The sequence below is a fragment of the Gekko japonicus genome, unplaced genomic scaffold, assembly GCF_001447785.1.
Source record: "Gekko japonicus isolate JY-2015 unplaced genomic scaffold, Gekko_japonicus_V1.1 scaffold243, whole genome shotgun sequence".
Taxonomy (NCBI): domain Eukaryota; kingdom Metazoa; phylum Chordata; class Lepidosauria; order Squamata; family Gekkonidae; genus Gekko; species Gekko japonicus.
Window position 1 is genome coordinate 1,261,085 of NW_015168053.1, and position 21,062 is coordinate 1,282,146.

A 21,062-nucleotide genomic window follows, 5' to 3' on the forward strand; every position below is an offset into this window, starting at 1 on the left:
TCTGGGTGATGCTGTGTGTGAAATGCCCAGCTTCCTTCCCGAAGATCCTCCTCTCTGCCTTGAACCTCTCTCTTAAATCACCCCATCTTTCCCCACTCTGCACCTTCTCTGCCCAGTTCTGCCTATTGCTGCTGCTGCTACCCAGGAGCAGGTCTCCATGGTGACAACACCCCCCTCCATCCATTCCTGCATCCTCCTCCCTTCAGCCTAAGCGACGTGCCCTTTGTCCAATCAACAGCCTGGCCTGGGTGGGAGGGCTTTTCTCTCCATCAATTTCCCTGCTATCCAGAGAGCAAGGATCTGGGGGGGGGGGAGAGAAAAACCCATCCTCCTTTCCCTCCCATTTCTCTCTCCCCCCTTTTTCTCTCCTTCCTTCCTTCTTTCTATTGGGCTTTTACGTTTTTTTCCTCCTTCACCTCTTTCCCCATCCCTCCCTCTGTTCCCCCCCTCTGCTTTTTTCCATTCCCTCCCCCCCTCCCCATCTGAGATCACCTATTGTTGCAATCTCGGTCTCTCCCCCCCCCATCCTTCTCTCCAGTTTTGCATCAGCCACCTTTGATGTCTGCCCCCTCCCCATATTATTTATTATCTTATTTCCCCACCCCTCTCCTTCCTCGGGGCAATGCCGGAAGATGCCAGGGAATGAGATCCAGGTAGCATCCAGCCGAGGGGTCGCCCATCGTTTGAAGGATGCGGGTGACACGGTGTGTCGGATACCATTGTTCTCCGCGTCTTCTGCTCCATCCCGTCGTTTCTGGTGACTGAAATCCACCCTGACTCTCCTTTTCCTTGCTTTGGTGGGTGGCCGTCCCCCCTCCCCACGAGCCCTGCACCTGCGTCTCGGTCCCTCTCCCCGCCTCCCTCCCCTCCTTCCCCATCCATGATTCCAGACTCCCCCTAAGATGCTAAGACCAGGCCCCTTCCTTCTTCTGGCTGCGTCCATGTCGTATTTCAACCCAGAGAAAGCTTTGGCAGCGCCTTCGGAAAACGGTGAGTCTTGGCAGGTTGCGTGGTCTCCCGTCTGCCCGTGGACAACCATCACTCTGCCTTCTCTCATCCGCCAACCTCGCCTCCATCTGTGACCACCTGTTTGTATATGTGTGGGTTACCTGCCCAAACCTGACACCTTCCATCACTTTTATGTTCATGGTGGGTACGGTGGTAGACCTGAGGGTGGGGTGGGGGTTTCTTTCCAGACAAGACATTAGTGACAGCATCTGGGCTATAAATTCCCTTCTCAAGGGAGGGCTGGGATTCCTGTACAGAGCAAATTAATCATTGCTGGCTTTCGTCAGATGTGTGAGCCAGCAGCCAGGGTTGCAGGTTGATGGGTTGGGGGGGGGGGGTTATGACTATTCCCTCTGCGGGGTTAGGAACTGGGGAATCCTGAAAGCCAAAGGGGAAACCAAAAATAGAAGTTTGGGGAGGTATTTCTGTACATGGTACAGTCTACAATTAGCACATGAACGCAGATCTATGGAGTTAGTGTTTGTGTCTGAAGAAAGCCAGGTGTGCATGTATGTGCGCGTGTGTGTGAGGTGGGCGTGGGGGAGGTCGGTGGCATCCAGAATATAGTATGAAACCGTGTTTAGTCTGACAGCCATCTGTGGAGAGTGGCATGACTCAAGTTTGATATGCCTTTGCAGAAGGCTTGGTGGGAGAATTTTGTGGGTATGTTTTAGAGGGTATTATATGGCCTTGTGAAAGGCTTGAGGCCAGTGTGTGAGGTGGAGAAGAGAGTGGCTTAATGGGGTGGGTGGGGGGAAAGTGGGTGGGGGGGAGGGGGGGGGAGCTGGGCCAAAATAAGAACGAAGGTATGAGCATGTATATGTCTCTGTGCGCGTGCAGAGAAAAGTAGATGTTAGCATGCATATGAGTGGGGATGCATGTATACATGTTGATGGGAACAAACAAGTAAAAGAAAGTGACATGACCTCATCTGCGAGACACAGCACTGAAAAATGTGAGTTCGAATCTCGCTTCACTTTGCACTTCCTGGGCAGTTGTGCTAAGCAGCATCTTTGAAGAAGAGTGATTAACACTTGGAATTCACTGCCACAGGAAGTAGTGGCGGCTACAAGCATGGACAGCTTCAAAAGGGAATTAGATAAGCATATGGAGCAGAGGTCCATCAGTGGCTATTAGCCACAAGGTATAGATAGGGGCTCTGGGGCAAGTGATGCTCTGTCTTCTTGGTGCTTGGGGGTGGGGGTCAACAGTGGGAGGGCTTCTAATGTCCTGGCCCCACTGGTGGACCTCCTGATAGCAGTGGTATTTCTGGCCACTGTGTGACACAGAGTGTTGGACTGGATGGGCCTTTGGCCTGATCCAACATTGGCATCTGTTATGTTCTTATGTTCTTTTGAGGCCTCGTTTTCCATCTGTAAAATGGGGACAAGAAAGGTCTAACCACTAAGTCTTAGCTGTGTGCTTGTGTGCATGAGTCGAGGACTGGGAATCCCTTTGCTTTTTGAAAAAGCTGTGTAAATAATCACAAATGCCGGTTCCTCCCAGCATCCTTGGATTAGGAGAACTGCCAACTGCCAAATATGTCACAAAGCCTGTCTCATCCCCGTCTCCATTGAATTAAACCAGGGCAAACCAATTTTGGACAAAGTAGCTTATGAATCTTTTTCATTGTTAGCTGGAGGCTTCAGGACCCACGGTCGTTATCCCAAATGTTTGCACAGCTGGAAAGTTATCCCCGAAAATATGATCAAAGCTATCTCGTTTGTCTCTTGATCTCCATTACATGCAGTCCTTCGAAAATGTTTTTTCTTCTTTCGTTCCCTTTTCTCTCTGTGTTAACGTGAGTCTATGGTCTGGCCTTGGCTTATTTGATCCAGTGTCAACGTGTGGCCTGCTGTAGGGTTGCCAGGTCCCCTCTGGCCACCGGTGGGGGATTGGGGGGGGGTTAAGGTTGCCAGATCCAGACTGGGAAACTTGTGGTGATTTGGGGATGGTGCCTGGGGAGGAGAGGGACCCAAGTGGGCTACAGTGCCATAAACAGAGATGCCAGCCTCCAATTGGGACCTGGGGATCCCCCGGAATTACAGCTCATCTCCAAACTACAAAGACCAGTTCCCTTGGAAGAAATGGCTGATTTGGAGGGTGGACTCTATGGTATTGTACCTCACTGAGGTTCCTGTACTCTCCAGGCTCCATCCCCAAATCTCCAGGAGTCCCCAAACCTGGAGCTGGCAACTCTACCCGTCCATCCCCTGCCGGTGGCCAAAGGGGACCTGGCAACCCTAGCCATAAAGCCCAACCTCCAAAACTTGCTTTTTCTCCAGGGGAGCTGATCTCTGTAGTCTGGACATCAGCTGTAATTCCAGGGGATCCCCAGGTCCCACCTGGAGGGTGGCAACCCTACTAGGCATGCAGAGACTCCACAGATTTCTGTCTGCTATTGGCTTACCTGCTCTGATGTCAGGGAGAGGAGGCAGTCTTGCAAACGTTCCAGTGGGTGTGCTAATTGGGGCCACTTGGCTTGTCAGAAGAAGCTGAGGTTATGGTGTCCAAGGGGAGAAAGCAGAATTGTGTGACAGAACTGGGGTGGCCCTTTCCTCTTCTTCCCTAGCGAACAGTCTACTGGCTCCCATGGACTATTTCCCCAAGCCTCTCTTTGGGTCAAAAAAGATGTGGCTACTAGCCATGGTGACTGAACCTCTACATTCAGAGGCACTAATCCTCTGAATCCCATGAGCCAGGAGGCAACATCAGGGGAAGGCCTCGGCCTCTATGCCCTGTTGTTGGCCGTCGAGAGGAACTGGTTTGGCCACTGTGTGAGATGGGATACTGGACTAGATGGACCACTGGTCTGATCCAGCTGGGCTCTTTGTATGATCTTATGTGACCAAAAGATATCGACACTCTTTGTGTTTTAGATATAAATGATAAGGTTGTGCTACTCCAGTTAGGACAATGCTTGCCCAGGAAGGGGAGCAGGGTTTTTAGGGATACCAGCCTCCAAGTGGGACCTGGGGATCCCCTGGAATCACAGTTCCTCTCTAGACTACAGAGATCAGTTCTCCTGGAAAAAAATGGATGCTTTGGAGGGTGAAATCCATTGGCATTGTACCCCCCATTGAGGTCCCTGAGTCCCCCAGGCGCCATTCCCAAATATCCAGGAATTCCTCAACCTGGATCTGGCTCCCATGGCTTTGTTTCTGGAGGAACGTGCTGGAATGGAGTTCCGGAACCTCTTCGGCAAAATTCTTTTAAAAATGTTTAAAAGTTCATGAGTTTTCAGTACACAGACTGAAAACGTCATTTCCCTCTTGAGGGTTCTGGCACCACTCTTCCAAAAGAAAAAAAGAGGGGGGAAAGCCCTGCTGGCAACCCTACCCCCCCCCATTCCTTCTCGGAGGCCAGGGGGAGTCCCACATGGGTTTTCTTATGGAAACAATTTTTCAAGTCTTTTCTAGGGTTGCCAGCCTCCAGGTGGGGCCTGGGGATCTCCCGCATTTACAACTGATCTCCAACTGACACAGATCAGCTCGCCTGGAGAAAATGGCTCCTTTGAAGGATCCACTATATGACATTGTACCATGCTGAGGCCCCTCCCCTCCCCAAGCCCCACCCTCTCCTGGCTCCACCCCCAAAGTCTCCAGGTATTTTCCAACCCAGACCTGGCAACCCTAGTCTTCCCCCCCTTTAAAGTACTAATAATTTAACAGGGAGTAGCGATTAATGAAACTGGGCAGGGATCGGAGGGTTAAATCCCTTCTCCCTTTTGTGTGGCCCCAGTCTAAATGGGGGTCCTGCACATCTGTTATTGCCAGCATAAAGCTGAATATCTTCTTCACCGTGTCTGTTTTGGCCCCTGGGTGACCTGCTCATCTTCTTCTGTTCACATTTTTTTTTAACATTACCTGCGTGGAGGCATACCACTGGAACTAAAAATCCATATGAGTTTCCAGGAAAGATCTGATCGCGAGACCCACTAAAGAATTTCCTCATAGATCTTTCCTGGAAAATCTAAGGAGATTTCAGTTTCTGGCATTACTTTTTCCCCATGTAGCATTCCTCCATTGGAATCACCCCAAAAATAATCCCAAAGAGGGAGATTTAACATCAGGTCAGCGTTCCGTGCGCTTTGGTGTTTAGTCATGCCGGCCACATGACCATGGAAATGTCTTCGGACAGCGCTGGCTCTTCTCCTTTGAAACGGAGATGAGCACTGCAACCCTAGAGTCGGACTCGACTGGCTTTCGAGCAAGGGAACCTTTACCTTTACCTTTTACTGGTTCTTAGAGAGGTTGCCAAGTGACACCCCAGAGTCTGAGACAAACAGAATTTGTGACTTACAGACTTAAACTGTTTCAACAGTCATTCCCTGTTCCTATAGGACTCTGGGAATTGTAGGGGTGGATGGAGCAAGTAGAATTCACAGTGCTTTTACCAAACTACAGGTCCATGGATGTCTTTTGGGGAAACATATCAATCAGTTCTTGCATCAGGTCAAGTGGACCATGAAAGTTTATGTTAGAATAAAAACATGTTAGTTTTTAAGATGCTGCGATATTGGATGAGGGTGGTGTGTGGGACAGATACAGGATTTTAAAATGGGGTGAAAGAAAAATGTTCAACTGTAGATGGATGAATTAAATGGGAAGAAAGGAATGTGTGTGGAGGAGGCTATAGGTAAGTGGGTGTTAAAGACAGAAGGTGTTTGTGGAGCAGGAGAGAGGGAGAAATGTTTGTCAGGATGATTAGATGGATGGATTTGTGCCATTGGCTTAGCTGCTCTGATGTCACAGATAGTATAGGCAGCCTTGGCTGAAAGTACATAGAGAAGAATGTGACCCACAAACAGAAGGGTGGAGGAAGGTTTATTTATATTTTGTTTATAACACTTACATCCTGCCTTTCTACCCAATCAGGGCCACCAAACTGGGATTAGAAATCAGAAAAGCTGGAACAAAGAGTGGTTCAGGACTGGCATCTGGACTGAACAGTGCATATGTGTTGAAATTTCCAAGGCCTTTGTACATCTTGGGATTTAAGGATGCATGCCCCCCAAATCTGCCTTCCACCCCTTAATGCCTGCTGTATTGTGACCAGGTTGAAGGATCTCACAGGTAACTGTTGTTTCTGAAGAATTCCCACTCTTCTTCTGTCTCTTGGCTTTTCCCAGATGGTTTATCTCAGGGCCGGAGTCCCCTGGCCCCTCCGTACGCTGTGGTCTTGATCTCCTGCTCAGGCTTGCTGGCATTTATCTTCCTCCTCCTCACCTGCCTGTGCTGTAAGCGTGGTGATGTGGGCTTCAAGGTAAGCCATGCTGGCCTGGGATGACAGGGGTGGGTGGGAATTATATATTTTCTGAGGTGGCCTCGGGAAGGTGGTTCCTTTTTGTTTTGTTTGATGCTGGCTAATAAAAGGAATAATGAGTTGCATTTTTGTTTACTAAGTGGAACTGTACTCCCTGGCATTCTGGAAGGTATTATTCCAAAGCTTGTGGCTAGCCTCAGGATCCCACGCTCAACCTGAGCAAAGTAATTGGGAAGCGTTGAGCCCTCAAATGGCAGGGTAGGCTGTATGTAGTATAAACATACATCCAGCCATGTGTGAACGTGACCTCAGTCTCCCTTATGGCCTCAGACCCTACTTTTTGTGACATCCTTACAACCACGTTCTGTCCGCTTGGTAGGAATTTGAGAACCCTGATGGAGAGGAATATTCTGGAGAGTACACACCACCAGCTGAGGAGACCTCCTCCTCCCAGTCTATCCCAGATGTCTATATTTTGCCTCTCTCTGAGGTCTCACTCCCATCTTCCAACCAACAGATGCCCAAGACTGGTAAGATTTCTTGTGTGTGTGTGGGGGGGGGGGGCGTCAGTATTTTTGTCTTTCCTTATCTTGTTCTGCACACCCTGCCTTGCTTCACCCCGAGCTTCTGCCTGACAGGATTCTTTCTTGCCCTCCTCTGCTTGTCACAGCTTTTCATCCTGTGTGTTTTCCTTCCTGATAGGGCAGCCTCAGTTTCTCCTTCATGCTGTTCCTTTCCTATTGTGTGCCTAGCATGACTCATCCTTGGCCTTGCTAACCTCCAGGTGGGGCCTGGAGATCTCTCAGAATTACAACTGACCACCAGACTAAAGTGATCAGTTCCCCTGGAGAAAATGGCTCCCTTGGATGATGGATTCTATGCTATTATACTCTGTTGAAATCTCTCCCCTCCCCAAACCCTCCCCTCCCAGGCCCAATCTCCAGGAATTTCCCAAGCCAGAGATGGCAACCCTGCACCCTCCTCTCCTGTTTCCTCTTCTCCTCTAGCCTTTGCGTCCTAGCTGAGGAAACTTTGTTAGTGAGTGATGAAGATTTCCCTCATGGGCCCTTGGAAAGCATAAAGTAGCCAGTGGTCATAAGGAGCTCTAGAAATGGGGTTCTAGGTTATTAATTGGGGTGAATAGTCAGGTTCTTGGTTTCACATGGGATATTGGTGTGAAATCTCTGACTGTAGCCAGTCTTGCAAGGTGGGAAACTAAGTTCTACCTTCAAAATGGTATAGCTAAACTCCACATTTCTTCTTCTCCTTTCAGCCCTTTAACAGACTATTTTCTTTTTGTGGCTGAGCTGTGCAGGGGGAAAGTGGGGTTGTGGGGCAGATATCTGGTAGGAGATTGTCTTTGCCTCCTTGCCTCTACTTCAGCATGACAAAGGGAAGGGAGCAGGTAACGGTGGGCCTCTATTTGCTGCTTCTTCCACAGAAAGGACACCTTTTCACACCTCTGTGTAGAAGCAGCCTTGGTTTCTCGCTTATTTCACCGCACCATTTTCTCCAGTAGCTTTTGGGCTTGGGGCTGGCCTGGAGTCATAATGGACATGGTAGGGAGGCCTCTGGGCCATGTTTCATGTCCTTAGCGATCCTGAACTGGAAAACTTCTCTCATGCTTTCAGATCTGGTGAAGCACCTGGGACTCAGCAGACAACACCTCAGTTATCTGCAGGAGATTGGGAATGGCTGGTTTGGAAAGGTGAGGGAGAGCTTCTTGTGTGACGAGCTGAAGGATGGGCATCCAGATTTTTCTCTCTGCCCACCAGAGTTGGATTTATCCAAAACCTGATTGGCTCTGAGCAAAGTAGGGGAATATGGAAAGCCCACATCATATTCTTACGATCTCCTTCTGTTTCACAGGTTATTCTGGGTGAAATATTCTCGGATTTCACTCCCGCACAGGTGGTGGTGAAAGAATTACGGGTGAGCGCTGGGCCGCTGGAACAGAGGAAATTCTTGTCAGAGGCCCAGCCATATCGGTAAGGAGTGGGAGAAATGGAAATGAGAAAGCATGAACATCTGCCCCCACCTCAGACGTGGTGGCAAAGGAGGCCTCTCTGAATAATTGATAGTTTTCCTTATAGCTTCCTCTTCTGTATCATAATCTTCAAGCACACATGATCTTTTCCAGGGCTTTCTTTTCTTCCTTTTTTTGAAAAAGAGGTGCCAGAACTCTCAAGACAGAAATGGAAGTTTTCAGTCCCCATACTGAAAACTCATGAACCTTAAACATTTTAAAAATAATTTTGTTGAAGAGATTCTGGAACCCCATTCCGGCATGTTCCCCCAGAAAGAAGGCCCTGATTTCACTGCAACAAATTCCAGAAGGGTAACTATTTTAGTTTGCTGCAGCACAGATAGAACAGAGTCTTGTGGCACCTTAAGAATTAATGAGAGGCCACTGCATCCTTGAACCACTGATGACATGCTTCTGGCAGCTGAGGGAGTACAGCCTGAAGCCCATACATGTTTATGTCAAACTCAAACTGTTTGTCTGTATCTGAGGAAGTGTGCTTGTACATGAAAGCTTACACCCTGAATAAAACTTTGTGAGTCTTAAAGGTGCCACTGGACTCAAACTTTGTTCAGACCAACACGGCTACCCCACCTGAATCTGTTAGTCTTAGGGTTGCCAAGTCATGTGTTGCTCCACAGCGGGGGACTCCCGGCTGGTGTATGGAGCGCGCTGGGGGCGGGGCCACGACCATAGAGTTTTCCCTCGGATGACCGTGGCCCCGCCCCCAGCATGCCCGGTGTGCCCGCGCCACTTCAGGGTGACGCGCACGTTGGGGTGGGGCTCCCCCCGGGGCCCGATCTGCCCGCGGCGGGGAACGGGCCTCTGGGGCGGGGGTGTCCCCGCCCCCTAACCCCGCCCTCTCCTGGCTCCACCCCCAAAGTCTCCAGGTATTTTCCAAACCAGATTTGGCAACCCTAGGGACTTGGCAAGCCTAGTTAGTCTTTAAATTACCACAAGACTCCTTTTTAAAAACAAACAAAGGAACAAATACTGTTTAACATTTATTATGCTATGGCTGGGTACTAAGATTGTGTCTGTTTTGCCGGCAGAAAAACTGATTTCTTTCGCAACGATATTTAAAGAGAGAGGGAGAGAGGAGAAGCAGCAGGCAGAGTAACTTCTCTCCCCTCACTCGGGCCCCAGCAATTTTGCAAAACTTTCATTTTATTTATCAGTATTTCCTTTTGTCAGGGCCATGGTAGCTCAGAGGTTAAGACACTGAGCTGCAGACTGGAAGGTCTGTAGTTCAGCAGTTCGAGACCCTAGTGCCGCGTGACGGAGTGAGCTCCCATCTCTGGCCCCAGCTCCTGCCAACCTAACAGTTCAAAAGCAAGAAATTGCAGGTAGATAAATAGGTACCACTTTGGTGGGAAGGTGACAGCATTCCGAGTGCCTCGGTGTTTAGTCATGCTGGCCACATGGCCACAGAGAAGTCTCCAGACAGTGCTGGCTCTTCGGCTTGGAAATGGAGATGAGCACTGCCCCCTAGAGTCGGTTTCAACAGGCTTTCAAGGAAGGGAAACCTTTACCTTTACCTATTTCCTTTTTCACTGGTTGCATATTCACCATAGGGTTCCCAACCTCTAGGTGAGGCCTGGAGATCTCCCAGAATTAAAACTCCTCTCCAGATGACAGAGATCAGTTCCCCTGGATAAAAATGTCTGCTTTGGAGGATGGACTCTGTGAAATTATACTCTGCTGAGGTCCATTCTTGCCCCTAACCCAATCCGCTCCAGGGTCTATCTCAATATATCCAGGAATCTCCCAACTTGTAGTTGGCAGCCGTAACCCAGCTGAAGTGCTGGGTCCATTTATCCATCCAAGATTTATATTGTAAAAGAAAAGGGTGGGAAAACAGAGCTGTTGCTCTAATCTGTAACATGTGGTAGAGGCCTACAAGAATCTTTGTACAAGGAAGAAATAAAGTTAGGGTGTACTGTGGGTGATCGTACAAAGACACAAGTCCTAAAAGGTAACCCCCGTTTGCCAGGAAGAAGGGAAGTGGCTGAGAGTGACACAAACCAACTTGAAATGAAGACGTAACAAGCCTTTTTTTCTTCTTCTTTTCTGCACTTTCCAACCCTCTGTCCGTCTGTCCCTTGCCTTCAAGAAGCCTCCAACACCCAAACATCCTGCAATGCCTTGGCCTGTGTACGGAGACCATCCCCTTCCTGCTTATCATGGAATTCTGTCAACTGGTGAGTAAACAAACAAACAAACAAAAGCCCAAATGAATTTGAGCTGGGAAAACCTATCTCAATCCAGTTCTTTGGTTTCAGATTTGTTTTGGGAAATTATATCGTCCCGTAGCCTCTGTCCCTCACTCAGACATCAGCTTTGCAGGTGGCTACTTGACACCTTACGGCTCAGCTGTACAAGATGTTGGCTATCAGTCACTGGATCTCCAGTGTCATTACTGTTCTTCAAAAGCAGCAGGTAGTGGGCAATTTGGATCAGTGCCACGGCATAGGAAAGGGGCAGGGCAGCCAGCCTCCGAGTGGGGACTGGGGATCTTTTCCCCCTTGCAGTTTATGTTCCCCAACGGTCCTTGGATGGTTTGCCCAAGGAGGAAGCTCTAAACCTTCCTTTAGGTGAGATTATCGGCAGCTTCAGAGCCTGAAATATTTGGGGAGGGGAGCCAGTTCACAAGACTGTTTGGACATGGCCAGGTGTGCGGTCCCATGAAGGAGAATCCTTGAGTACAAGGAGAAAACATCATCCAGGGTTTCATTGCCAAGCTTCTAGAATTGGTTGATTACATTTATTTCAAATTAGGGGCTATCAGGAACTTTGGAGAGGGGTACTGGAATAATATCCCCCACCCCACCCCGCAATCCATGGTATTATAGCATGAGATTGTTGGAGGCTGGGGCAGTCAACTGTGAACTCTGAAGTACTGTGTGTGCGCATGTGTGTATGGACTATTCTATATAGCAGAGTTTGGGGGAAGTTTTGACCAGGGCATTACGAAGGCATAACCATTGGTACTCTCATTTTTGTGTTTTCCCCTTTAAAATACCATATTTTTTCACCCACCTGGGCACTCCAGGTATGCCAAAGTCGTACTCTTCTCCTTGTATTACCCCCTTGTGCTGCTTTATTGGTTGGTGCAGCCCACTCCCTTTGCTATGAAGGAGAATTATTTAACTGCAGGGCCAGTTTGGTGTAGTGGTTAAGTGTGTGGACTCTAATCTGGGAGAACCGGGTTTGATTCCCCACGCCTCCACTTGCAGCTGCTGGATGACCTTGGGCAAGCCACAGTTCTGTCAGAGCTGTCCTTGAAAGAGAAGTTTCTGTCAGAGTTCTCTCAGCCCCACCTCCCTCACAGGGTGTCTGTTGTGGGGAGGGGAAGGGAAAGGAGATTGTAAGCCGCTCTGAGACTCCAAGTGAAGGGTGGGGTATAAATCCAATTCCTCCTCCTCCTCCTGTTATCACTGTTATTGTGCTGTGTAGAAACCATAACATGCTAAATTTTTGAATGATCTGGCAGCTTTGCATTAGTTTTGCTAGCTTCTTCCAATTCCTCCACCCCCTTGCCCCTCCAGGGAGATCTGAAACGCTACCTTCGAGCCCAGCGCAAAGCAGATGGGATGACCCCTGACCTGCTCACCCGTGACCTCAGCACACTACAGCGCATGGCCTATGAGATCACGCTAGGAGTGCTGCACCTGCATAAAAACAACTACATCCACAGGTAGGGACGGAGGCTGGAAAGCAAGTCTCTTGGGTTCTTTAGGAAGAAAGTCTGGAAGCTCATGAGGATTTAGGATCATAAGAACATAAGAACATAAAAGACGCCAATGTTGGATCAGGCCAAAGGCCCATCAAGTCCAACACTCTGTATCACACGGTGGCCAGAAATACTAGTGCCATCAGGAGGTCCACCAGTGGGGCCAGGACATTAGAAGCCCTCCCACTGTTGACCCCCCCAAGCACCAAGAAGACAGAGCATCACCTGCCCCAGAGTCCCTATCTATACCTTGTGGCTAATAGCCACTGATGGACCTCTGCTCCATATGCTTATCTAATTCCCTTTTGAAGCCATCCATGCTTGTAGCCGCCACCACTTCCGCACACATGAAGCTGCCTTATACTAAATCAGACCATTCATCAAGATCAGCATCATCTGCTCAGACCAGGAGCAGTTCTCCAAGGTTTCAGGTAGAGATCTTTCACATTATCAACTCCCTGGTCCTTTTAACTGGAGATGCCGGGGGTTGGACCTGGGACCTTCTGCCTGCAAAGCAGAGGCTTTTCCACTGAGCCACAGCCCCTCCAGAATTCCTGGCATCCCCAGGAAGAAATCATGATCATGATGGCTTAGAATATGACGCCTTGGTTCTCTGACAGGCAGACTAAGCTAAATTGGTCATAGCTTGTGGTATGAACAGGTAACAGAAGCTGAACACATGAAACTGCCCTATACCTAATCAGACCATCAGTCCACCAATGTCATTATCGTCTCCTTAGAGAGGCAGCCACTCTCCAGGGTCTCAGGTGGAGGTCTTTTACATCACCTACTACCTGATCCTTTCACTGGAGATGCTGGGGATTGAACCTGGGGCCTTCTGGATGCCAAGCAGATGCTGTACCACTGAGCCACGGCCCCATCCCCTTGAAGAGGGATGTCTGACTAGAGTCTCTCAAGTAGTAGGGAGCAGTGTTCCCTCTAAGCTGAGTTAGTGTGAGCTAGCTCACAGTTTTTTAACCTCCGGCTCACACATTTTTGTCTCAGCTCAGGAAGGAGGGCTCCGGAGCAGACTAATTTATGCAGTAGCCAAATTGCTCGCTCACAACTTTAATGCCAGAAGCTCACAAAGTGGAATTTTTGTTCACAAGAGCCCACAGCTTAGAGGGAACATTGGTAGGGAGGTGTAATTCCAAAACTGATTCTCAGTTCTCCAGGGGAAGAGAATGTTTTCTCTGTTGTTCCTTGTTCATTGAAGTGTTGTTGTTATTTCAAACAAGGAAAGTGTGTACAAGAGAGGGCCTGTCCTCCATTTCCCCTTCTGCCCATGTTAAATGTCTCCAAGTATCACTTATGGGGGGGATTTTTGTCCCTCTGCAGTGATCTGGCGCTTCGGAACTGCTTGCTGACCTCAGACCTCACAGTGCGGGTTGGTGACTACGGCCTCTCACACAACAACTACAAGGTGAGGGGGTGGGCTGGCTGTTCCAGCTAGGCAGTTCTGGGTGGTTTTCGTAGGAGCTTCAGGAAGCTGGACTGCGTGAGCCAACTTCGGTACAAGTAGCGCTTACGCACTGTGATCGCCGCGACCAAATGGCCTACATTTGCTGGTTTATTCTGCTTCCAAGATGAAAGCACGTCAAAGTATCTAGAATTGTTTAGCAAGGTTGAAATGATTGGACAGGCCAGAGGACAAATACTGGGAACAGGTGCATTGTAGGTAAGGTGTGTGTATGTGTGGACAGGAAACTGTGCAGGGCTTTGAAGTCACACCCGCATCACTAGACTATTTAGTACCAATGGTGTACATGTTGCCTGCCTGTCTCCTGAAATGTCTCCAGACCCTGGCTGGGCATGTTCAAGCAGTGCTCACAACCGTGAGTACTAAGGCTGAATTATATGTTACGCCAGAGAGCTGTCAGTGAGACTGCACTCCTAAGAGCACTTCTGGGGACTAAGCCCCACTGAATAAAATGGTTATGACTTCTGAGTAGACCTGCTTAGGTTTGCACTATGAATGTCTTGATGTTTTGTTTTGTTTTTATTAAGCTGTAGCCATGAGGGAAAGGGTTGCAAGGGGAGGTGGTTGAGTATTTATTCCTTCCCTGATGCCATTTCCCCAGTAAGAATCACACCCTTATTTAGCTGTTTGTATTGTGAGGGGAAAAAATTGTATTTTGAGCTACGGTGGCTCAAGTGGTTAAGACGCTGAACTGCAGGCTGTGGAAGGTTGGTAGTTCAGCAGTTCGAGACCTGAGTGTGCCGCATGACGGAGTGAGCTCCCGTCTCTAGTTCCAGCTCCTGCCAACCTAGCAGTTTGAAAGCAAGAAATTGCAAGTAGATAAATAGGTACCACTTCGGTGGGAAGGTAACAGCGTTCTGTGCACCTTGGTGTTTAGTCATGCCGGCCACGTGACCACGGAAACGTCTTCGGACAGCGCTGGCTCTTCGGCTTTGAAACGGAGATGAGCACCGCAACCCTAGAGTCGGATTCGACTGGCTTTCGAGCAAGGGAACCTTTACCTTTACCTATTGTGAGGGGGAAAATTTGTATAGGAAAGAAAAATATCGTTTTAAAAAAAATCTCTAGATTCTGAGTTCCTGACCAGGGAACACTCTACTTGGCACATTCCACCTTTCCATGTCTGCTGGATGTCCTGTGTTATTGTCCGTATTGACCTATTCCATGTAATCCACTTTCAGTCCCATCGAGAAAAATTGACGTAAATAAAATAAATAGAAGTGCTTAGCCTTAAACTGAAGTAAAAATGGGTACAGACTGGTGTAACTCTACACAGGGCTGCACAGTTAGGTAGCGTACAAGCAAGTTTGAACTGAATGATGTTCAGTCCCAGTGTGTGTGTGTGGGGTTGTGTGTGTGTGTGTCTACCACATGTAGATTATCCATCCCAAAATGAACCAGCAGATTTCCTTGCTCTGTGCTTCTCAATGCCGGAGGGCCAGGCTGGTGTTTCCCTCAGGCAGTGCCCTCTGAAAGTGCCTCTGGTTGGAGGAGGGGCAGCCACTGAGCCATACCTCCTTGGAAGCCGCGGTCCCCTTGACCAATCAGGGGACCAGGTGGAGAACAACACCGCTTCCCTCACCAACGCCAGTGATGAATTCCACAGGGGTACCTGCATTGCCGCAAAATCAATAAAAAGAGTCTGCTGATGCCTTAAAGACAAACACATTTAGGGTGGAATAAACATTCCTACGCCAGAACTCAATTTGTCAGATACGAGCTGACGTTCATCAGACGTGGCACCTGGCAGAGTGAGCGCCGGTAAATGAAGATTTATTTCACCATCAGGGTGTTGATCTTTACGGTGCCACTAGATTGTGAGCTGTGCTGATGCCAGAGGTAATTCTGGCTGTCTCCGGTCTTGACGGTCGCAGTGAGGCAAAGAGCGAAACACCCCCCCGCCGCCGCCTCTGTACCAGCCTGGGATCACAGCAGGTAGCACGTACGGCATCACTCCGCAGGAGGACGTCGACTTCAGCTCTGCTCCAGCATCGATTCTTATTTTTGTTTTGCAGGAAGACTATTATATCACCCCTGACCGGCTCTGGATCCCCCTGCGCTGGGTCGCCCCAGAGTTGCTGGACGAGATGCACGGCAACCTCATTGTGGTGGATCAGACCAAGGAGAGCAACGTCTGGTAGGTCTAGGGTTCCCAGCGCTAGGTTGGGGAGTGTCTGGAGATTTGGGGGGTGGAGCCTGGAGAGGGCGGGGCTTGGGGAGGGACCTCAGCAGGGTACAGTGCCACACAGTCCATCTTCCATGGCAGCCATTTTGTCCAGATAGGGTTGCCAACGCCAAGTTGGGAAATTCGTGGAGATTTTTTTGGGGGGGGCTAGGGAGGGCAGGGTTGGGGGAGGGGAGGGACTTCAGTGGGTATAGCGCCATACAGTCCACCTCCAAAGCGACCATTTTCTCCAGGGGAACTGATCCCTGTCACCCAGCGATCAGTTCTAACCAGTGTTCCCTCTAAGCTGAGTTAGTGTGAGCTAGCTCACAGTTTTTTTAGCGTCCGGCTCACCCATTTTTTGTCCTCGCTCAGGAAGGGATGGCTCCAGAGCAGACTAATTTATGCAGCAGCCAAATCACTCGCTCACAGCTTTAATGCCAGTAGCTCAGAAAGTAGAATTTGTGCTCACAGGACTCCACAACTTAGAGGGAACATTGGTTCTAACCCCAGGAGAACGCCAGCCACCACCTGGAGGTTGGGAACCTTATATCCAGAGAGAGTGCTCTCTGTTGTCTGGAGTTCCATTGTAATACCAGGAGATCTCCAGGGCCCACCTGGAGGCTGGCACCAATGCTAGGTAGGTCCCTGTGGATGGGGGCCTCATTTGGAATTCTCACAACCTGGGCAGCTGGGCTGAGGGGGGAAGCCAATGTGGCGTTAAGATTCGCACCTTCTAGCTTGGATTTGCTTGCCAGAGTTAATATTTCAATCTAATTTGAATTTTTAAACAGCATCCTTCGTTTAATGACAATATAGCACCATCAAAGTGTGCATCACTTGGGGTCCTTGCCCCAGGGAGTTTACAGTCTCATGTCTGACCTGGCAGAGAGAGCAGAGGAAGGGGAGAGAGGTGAAGGTGGGCCTGAACAGGGGAGGAATGGGTGTCCATTCCACTTACAGGTGCTCAGGTTTTGTTTCACTCAAAACAGGTTGTGCCAAAGGTTCCAGGGAAAGAAATACATATTTATCTTATAACTGTATTGCCATTACAGTATTTGCATACTGCCTTCCAAGGGTGTTTATACCGTAGGTGCAAAAGAATCATGTAAACGCTTTTGGGTTTAAGGTTTTGCATAAAGGAAAACAGGGTATATAAAGGGCAGGACAACTTGATACTTAATCTTCTCTTGTGTAATAATCTATTAAGATTTCAATATTTGAATTTTTTGAAAGTTCAGCATCAAATGGGTTGAGCTCGGATGCTGCCGCCCATTTCCGCACAGCCCTGCCTCAGAGGCTCCTGCAGGGGACACTCTCCTGCGCAGTGCAGAGGCATCTGTGCCCACTTTGTTATTGCGCTGGGGGGAGCTGTGGCTCATTCTGCATCCCTTTTTCCCTCCATTGTTTTATGAAGTCCACGTTGGAACAGAAATTCCCCTCTGCATTGCATGCTGCTTTCACTTCCTTAGATCATCGGGTTTTAGGGTAGCCTCCACACTCCACGTCACTTTCGCTTCCTTTGATCATCAGATTTTATGGTACCTTCTGCATAGATTTATGGCCGTTCGGGGGTGTCTTTGCAGTGGCTGATTTTGCACTAGAGCTGCCTCGATGTTGCGTCGCCGTTTGCCCCGATACTATTGGTCAATTTCACACCCGAAGCTGCGGGGCTGCATTTTGACTCGCGGCTTCGCCCGATTTCCCCCGCAGTTTCGTAATCCTGTTTTTTGAGGATCACGAAACTGCGGACGAAATCGGGCGAAGCCGCGGGTCAAATGCAGCCTCGCGGCTTCGGGTGTGAAATTGACCAATAGTATCGGGGCAAACGGCGGTGCAACATCGAGGCAGCTCTAGTGCGAAATCAGCCAGTCAGTATGGCACTGCTAGGGTTGCCAGGTCTGGGTTGGAAAATACCTGGAACAGGGTAGTTAGTGCATTCCTGTTGCATGATCCCTGCCTGGGCAAGACACTGGCATTAGCATTGATCCTGCAATCATGCCAAATTAAACAAAGTATTTGGGAGTGATGGCCATAGAACCAGTCATTGCATTTCTGAGCTGCCTTGCAGGCTCTGAAGCAACAAGGGAAGAAGTACTGTAAATGAAATAAGTCCATAAACCGCCCGTTAGGTATAGTTCTGTAGGAAGACATTAGGCAACAGAGCTGGGCTTGAGGAATTGGGACCACTGCTGAACACCTTCTGGACAGTTAGGGGAAGAATGTGGTTTCCAATAAAGAAGGAGCCAGAACCAGAGTGTGCCTGAGCCTGCTGCTGGCTGCCGGCTGCTCCCCTTTCCCCTCCGCAACCCCTTCATCTAGCGGCTTCCCCCGTAATGCGGTACTGAAAACGGATGAAGCAGCCCTCCTTGCATGAAACAGTTGTACCTCAACCGATCTCCAGACTACAGAAATCAGTTCTCCAGGAGAAGGTGGCTGCTTTGGGAGGTGGACTCTGTGGCGTTGTACCTTGCTGAGGTCCCTCCCCAAGCTCCATCCCTAAACGTCTAGGGATTTCTGAACCCACAGTTGGCAACCCTATTTGGTACAAAATACTTGAACAAACGATAGCAACAGTATGGGGTTGCCAGGTCCCTTGGACCTGCCTGCAAGGGATGGAGGGCGAACTTACCGGGAGTGTGGAGGAATGCTGGAAATAAACACAATGCTTACAAACGTGACATGCCTACGTGACCCAAAAGTGATGTAGGCACTTTGGGGATGTGAAGGGGAGGGTGATGCTGTGGGTTTGGGGCAAAACTCTATAGCAGAATTAGCTTCTCCCATAGAGTTTTGCCCAAAAACCAGAGCGTCGCCCCCTGACATCCCAATATGCCTATGTCACTTCTGGGTCACATAGGCATGTCGCGTTTAATTTTGGTGTTCTTCCCTGTTTAGGAGGGTAATTCCCCCCTGCCAGCTGGCTGGCCAGTGGCGGAGAGTTGGGGCCCAAAAGCAGGGGACCCCTGCCCCCACTGGGGGGGTGTGTGTCTGGCACCCTTGCCACAGTATTGTAGAATGAGCATTAAGTGATCACTGTTTTCTTAATCTAAGCGTATCGGCTGCAGTCCATCAGTGATCAAGGAAAGGCCCTTTGTAAACACTCCGAGACAGATTCAGATAATCCCGGACTCACACTTTAGTACTAAAAACAGATTCCTGTGCTTCATCTTGGTAAGAAAGGGTGCCATGCATTTCCTGTGGGGCTCAATGGGCAGATATATAGGTCGGGCTCCAAAACCTCTCCCCCATAAAACCAAAAAGTTCTTTTGGGCTATTTAACACCGTGGGGTGGAGTTTATGCTGGGCTAGACTTTTGATTCCCTCCCTCTGTCTCTCTTGTGTTCTTGCCAGGTCGATGGGGGTGACCATCTGGGAGCTTTTTGAGTTTGGCTCCCAGCCGTACCGGCACCTCTCCGATGAGGAGGTGTTAACTTTTGTCGTCAAAGAGCAGCAGATGAAGCTCGCCAAGCCACGCCTTAAGCTTCCCTACTCGGACTACTGGTGAGTCTTGCAACACCAACAACTCTCTCTGTGGGGCAGAGATGGTGAAGCCCAGAAGAGGAGATATCGTCCTCCTGGATTCTCCTCCACTGGAGACATCTGGGATGGTCTCCTGGGCAGTCTGTAGATCCTCTTTTCTTCCCAGGACGTTGTGTGTGCCCTGCATTAAGGTTGCTCTTTTCGGCACCCTGGTTTCTCCTAACGTTCTCCCATTGTTCCTTCCCTCTGTTCCTCCTATTGTTTCTCCGACCACTCACCCGTCTCTCTGCCTCTGCTGTCATTCTGACAGATCTTTGCAATGAGCTCTTTTGCCTTTCCCCGCCCTGTTCTTCTGGGGTCGCTTCAGCCACGCTAGCAGTCTGTGGATTTTCTCACTGGGCTTTGTTATCTTTCAAACTGTCCTTCCAGCAGCTGTCCCGACTCCATTTCTTTTGGCTATCAATGTCCTAAGGGCATGCCTAGACTTAAACTGGTATAACACGTATGCCCTCTCCCCGTGGAATCTTTGGAACTGTAACTTTGTGCAAAGGCCCAGAAACGAACTTCATTTCTCAGGATTCTTGGGGGTGGCGGGACTGTTCTGAGAGCCATAACATCGAGACTGGTATAACGTTGCTGTGTAGATATACCCTTAGAGAGATGCCCTTTCTGCTGTGCTTTCCAAGTGCCAACTCTTTAGTTACAGCTTGTTTTGTGGGCTGCCCCACTTTTTTCAGGTTGTTCCTCCGCTTTCCTGGTATGCTGACCACCTGTTCTCTGTCTGGCAGGCCATTTCCTGAGAATTCTTATCTTTCTGAGAGCTAAACTGCACATGGGCATTTGGGGGCTGTGATTAGGTCTCTCTTTTTCCCCCTCTTTTTTTACATTTAAACAGAAAGGTTTAATGGAGCTGACAAAAGGCAGGCTATCAAAGCATTAATGCACATGGCAGAATTATTAGAGCAATAATACCACTGTAGTTTAAGGAGGAAGAGAACAGCTAATGAATAGAAGCAAACAAGTCAAACTTATATTTTGATCAATATCTCATATTTTAAAGAGTTTTTTATAGTTGTATAAGGATGAGGATTTATTTCACATCACACAGAAGGGCCACTCCTCTCAGTATCCAGTGATCTGGAGACACAGTTGTCCTTAGGTAGATTGCAGTGATGTAGGTCAAATCAGTTCTCCTTGGCTTCTTGTAAATAGGGCAAACATAGAGTTTGGGATCTCGTATTAATTGCAAATATATGCACAACCGGCAGTAGCGTAAAAAGAATCTTTGCTGTAGATTCAGTGAGTTTGTTATTTCGTCTGTCCCACCCAGCTCCATCCAAGTACAATCCATAGATATATACACCTTCAGCAGGGGCCGCTGTGATTTCTTCCCTAACTTGTTTCAGCACTTCATTATGAATCGTGACTGTATCCAAAGCCCACCCTTTGTGCGCTCGAGTCACTTCTTGCCTCATAGCTGTGAGAAAACCTTGAGGTTTAGGTCTCTTGATGTGCAATTTCACCTTAAAAAACAGCCATGAGGGGGCATTGGTGTTACAGCTGTGGTACTAACGTAGGTGTTGGGACTTTATCCTTAATCAAGGCCTCCCCTCTGCTTCTCCTTGATGTTGTCAGGGGATGGGGGTTCTTCACCCTGCCTGGGGCTGCTCCAAGGGAGGGGGAAATGTCGGCATCTGGGGGTGGCAGGAGCGGGGCCGAAGGGCCAGAATGGACCGCACTGGCAGCTGGGATAGCTCCCCGATCCGTTGAGAGCCAGTTGGGTGAAGTGGCTAGGAGTGCAGAATCTAATCTGGGAGAACCGGGTTTGATTCCCCACTCCTCCACATGCAGCTGGTGGTGTGACCTTGGGTCAGTCACGAGTTCTTTCAGCGCAGTCCTCGGAAGA

General features: G+C 49.2%; 1 protein-coding gene across 1 annotated transcript in view; it reads left to right on the forward strand.

Moving 5' to 3' along the window:
* The first annotated feature begins 902 nt into the window (after positions 1-902).
* The window catches only part of LMTK3 (lemur tyrosine kinase 3), a 31,699-nt gene continuing 11,539 nt past the window's right edge, over positions 903-21,062 (forward strand). Inside the window, 10 exon segments of the mRNA XM_015414394.1 lie at positions 903-990; positions 6,140-6,273; positions 6,653-6,803; positions 7,905-7,981; positions 8,143-8,261; positions 10,410-10,497; positions 11,845-11,993; positions 13,368-13,452; positions 15,525-15,646; positions 19,028-19,177. Coding sequence (XP_015269880.1) covers positions 903-990; positions 6,140-6,273; positions 6,653-6,803; positions 7,905-7,981; positions 8,143-8,261; positions 10,410-10,497; positions 11,845-11,993; positions 13,368-13,452; positions 15,525-15,646; positions 19,028-19,177 — 1,163 coding nt within the window.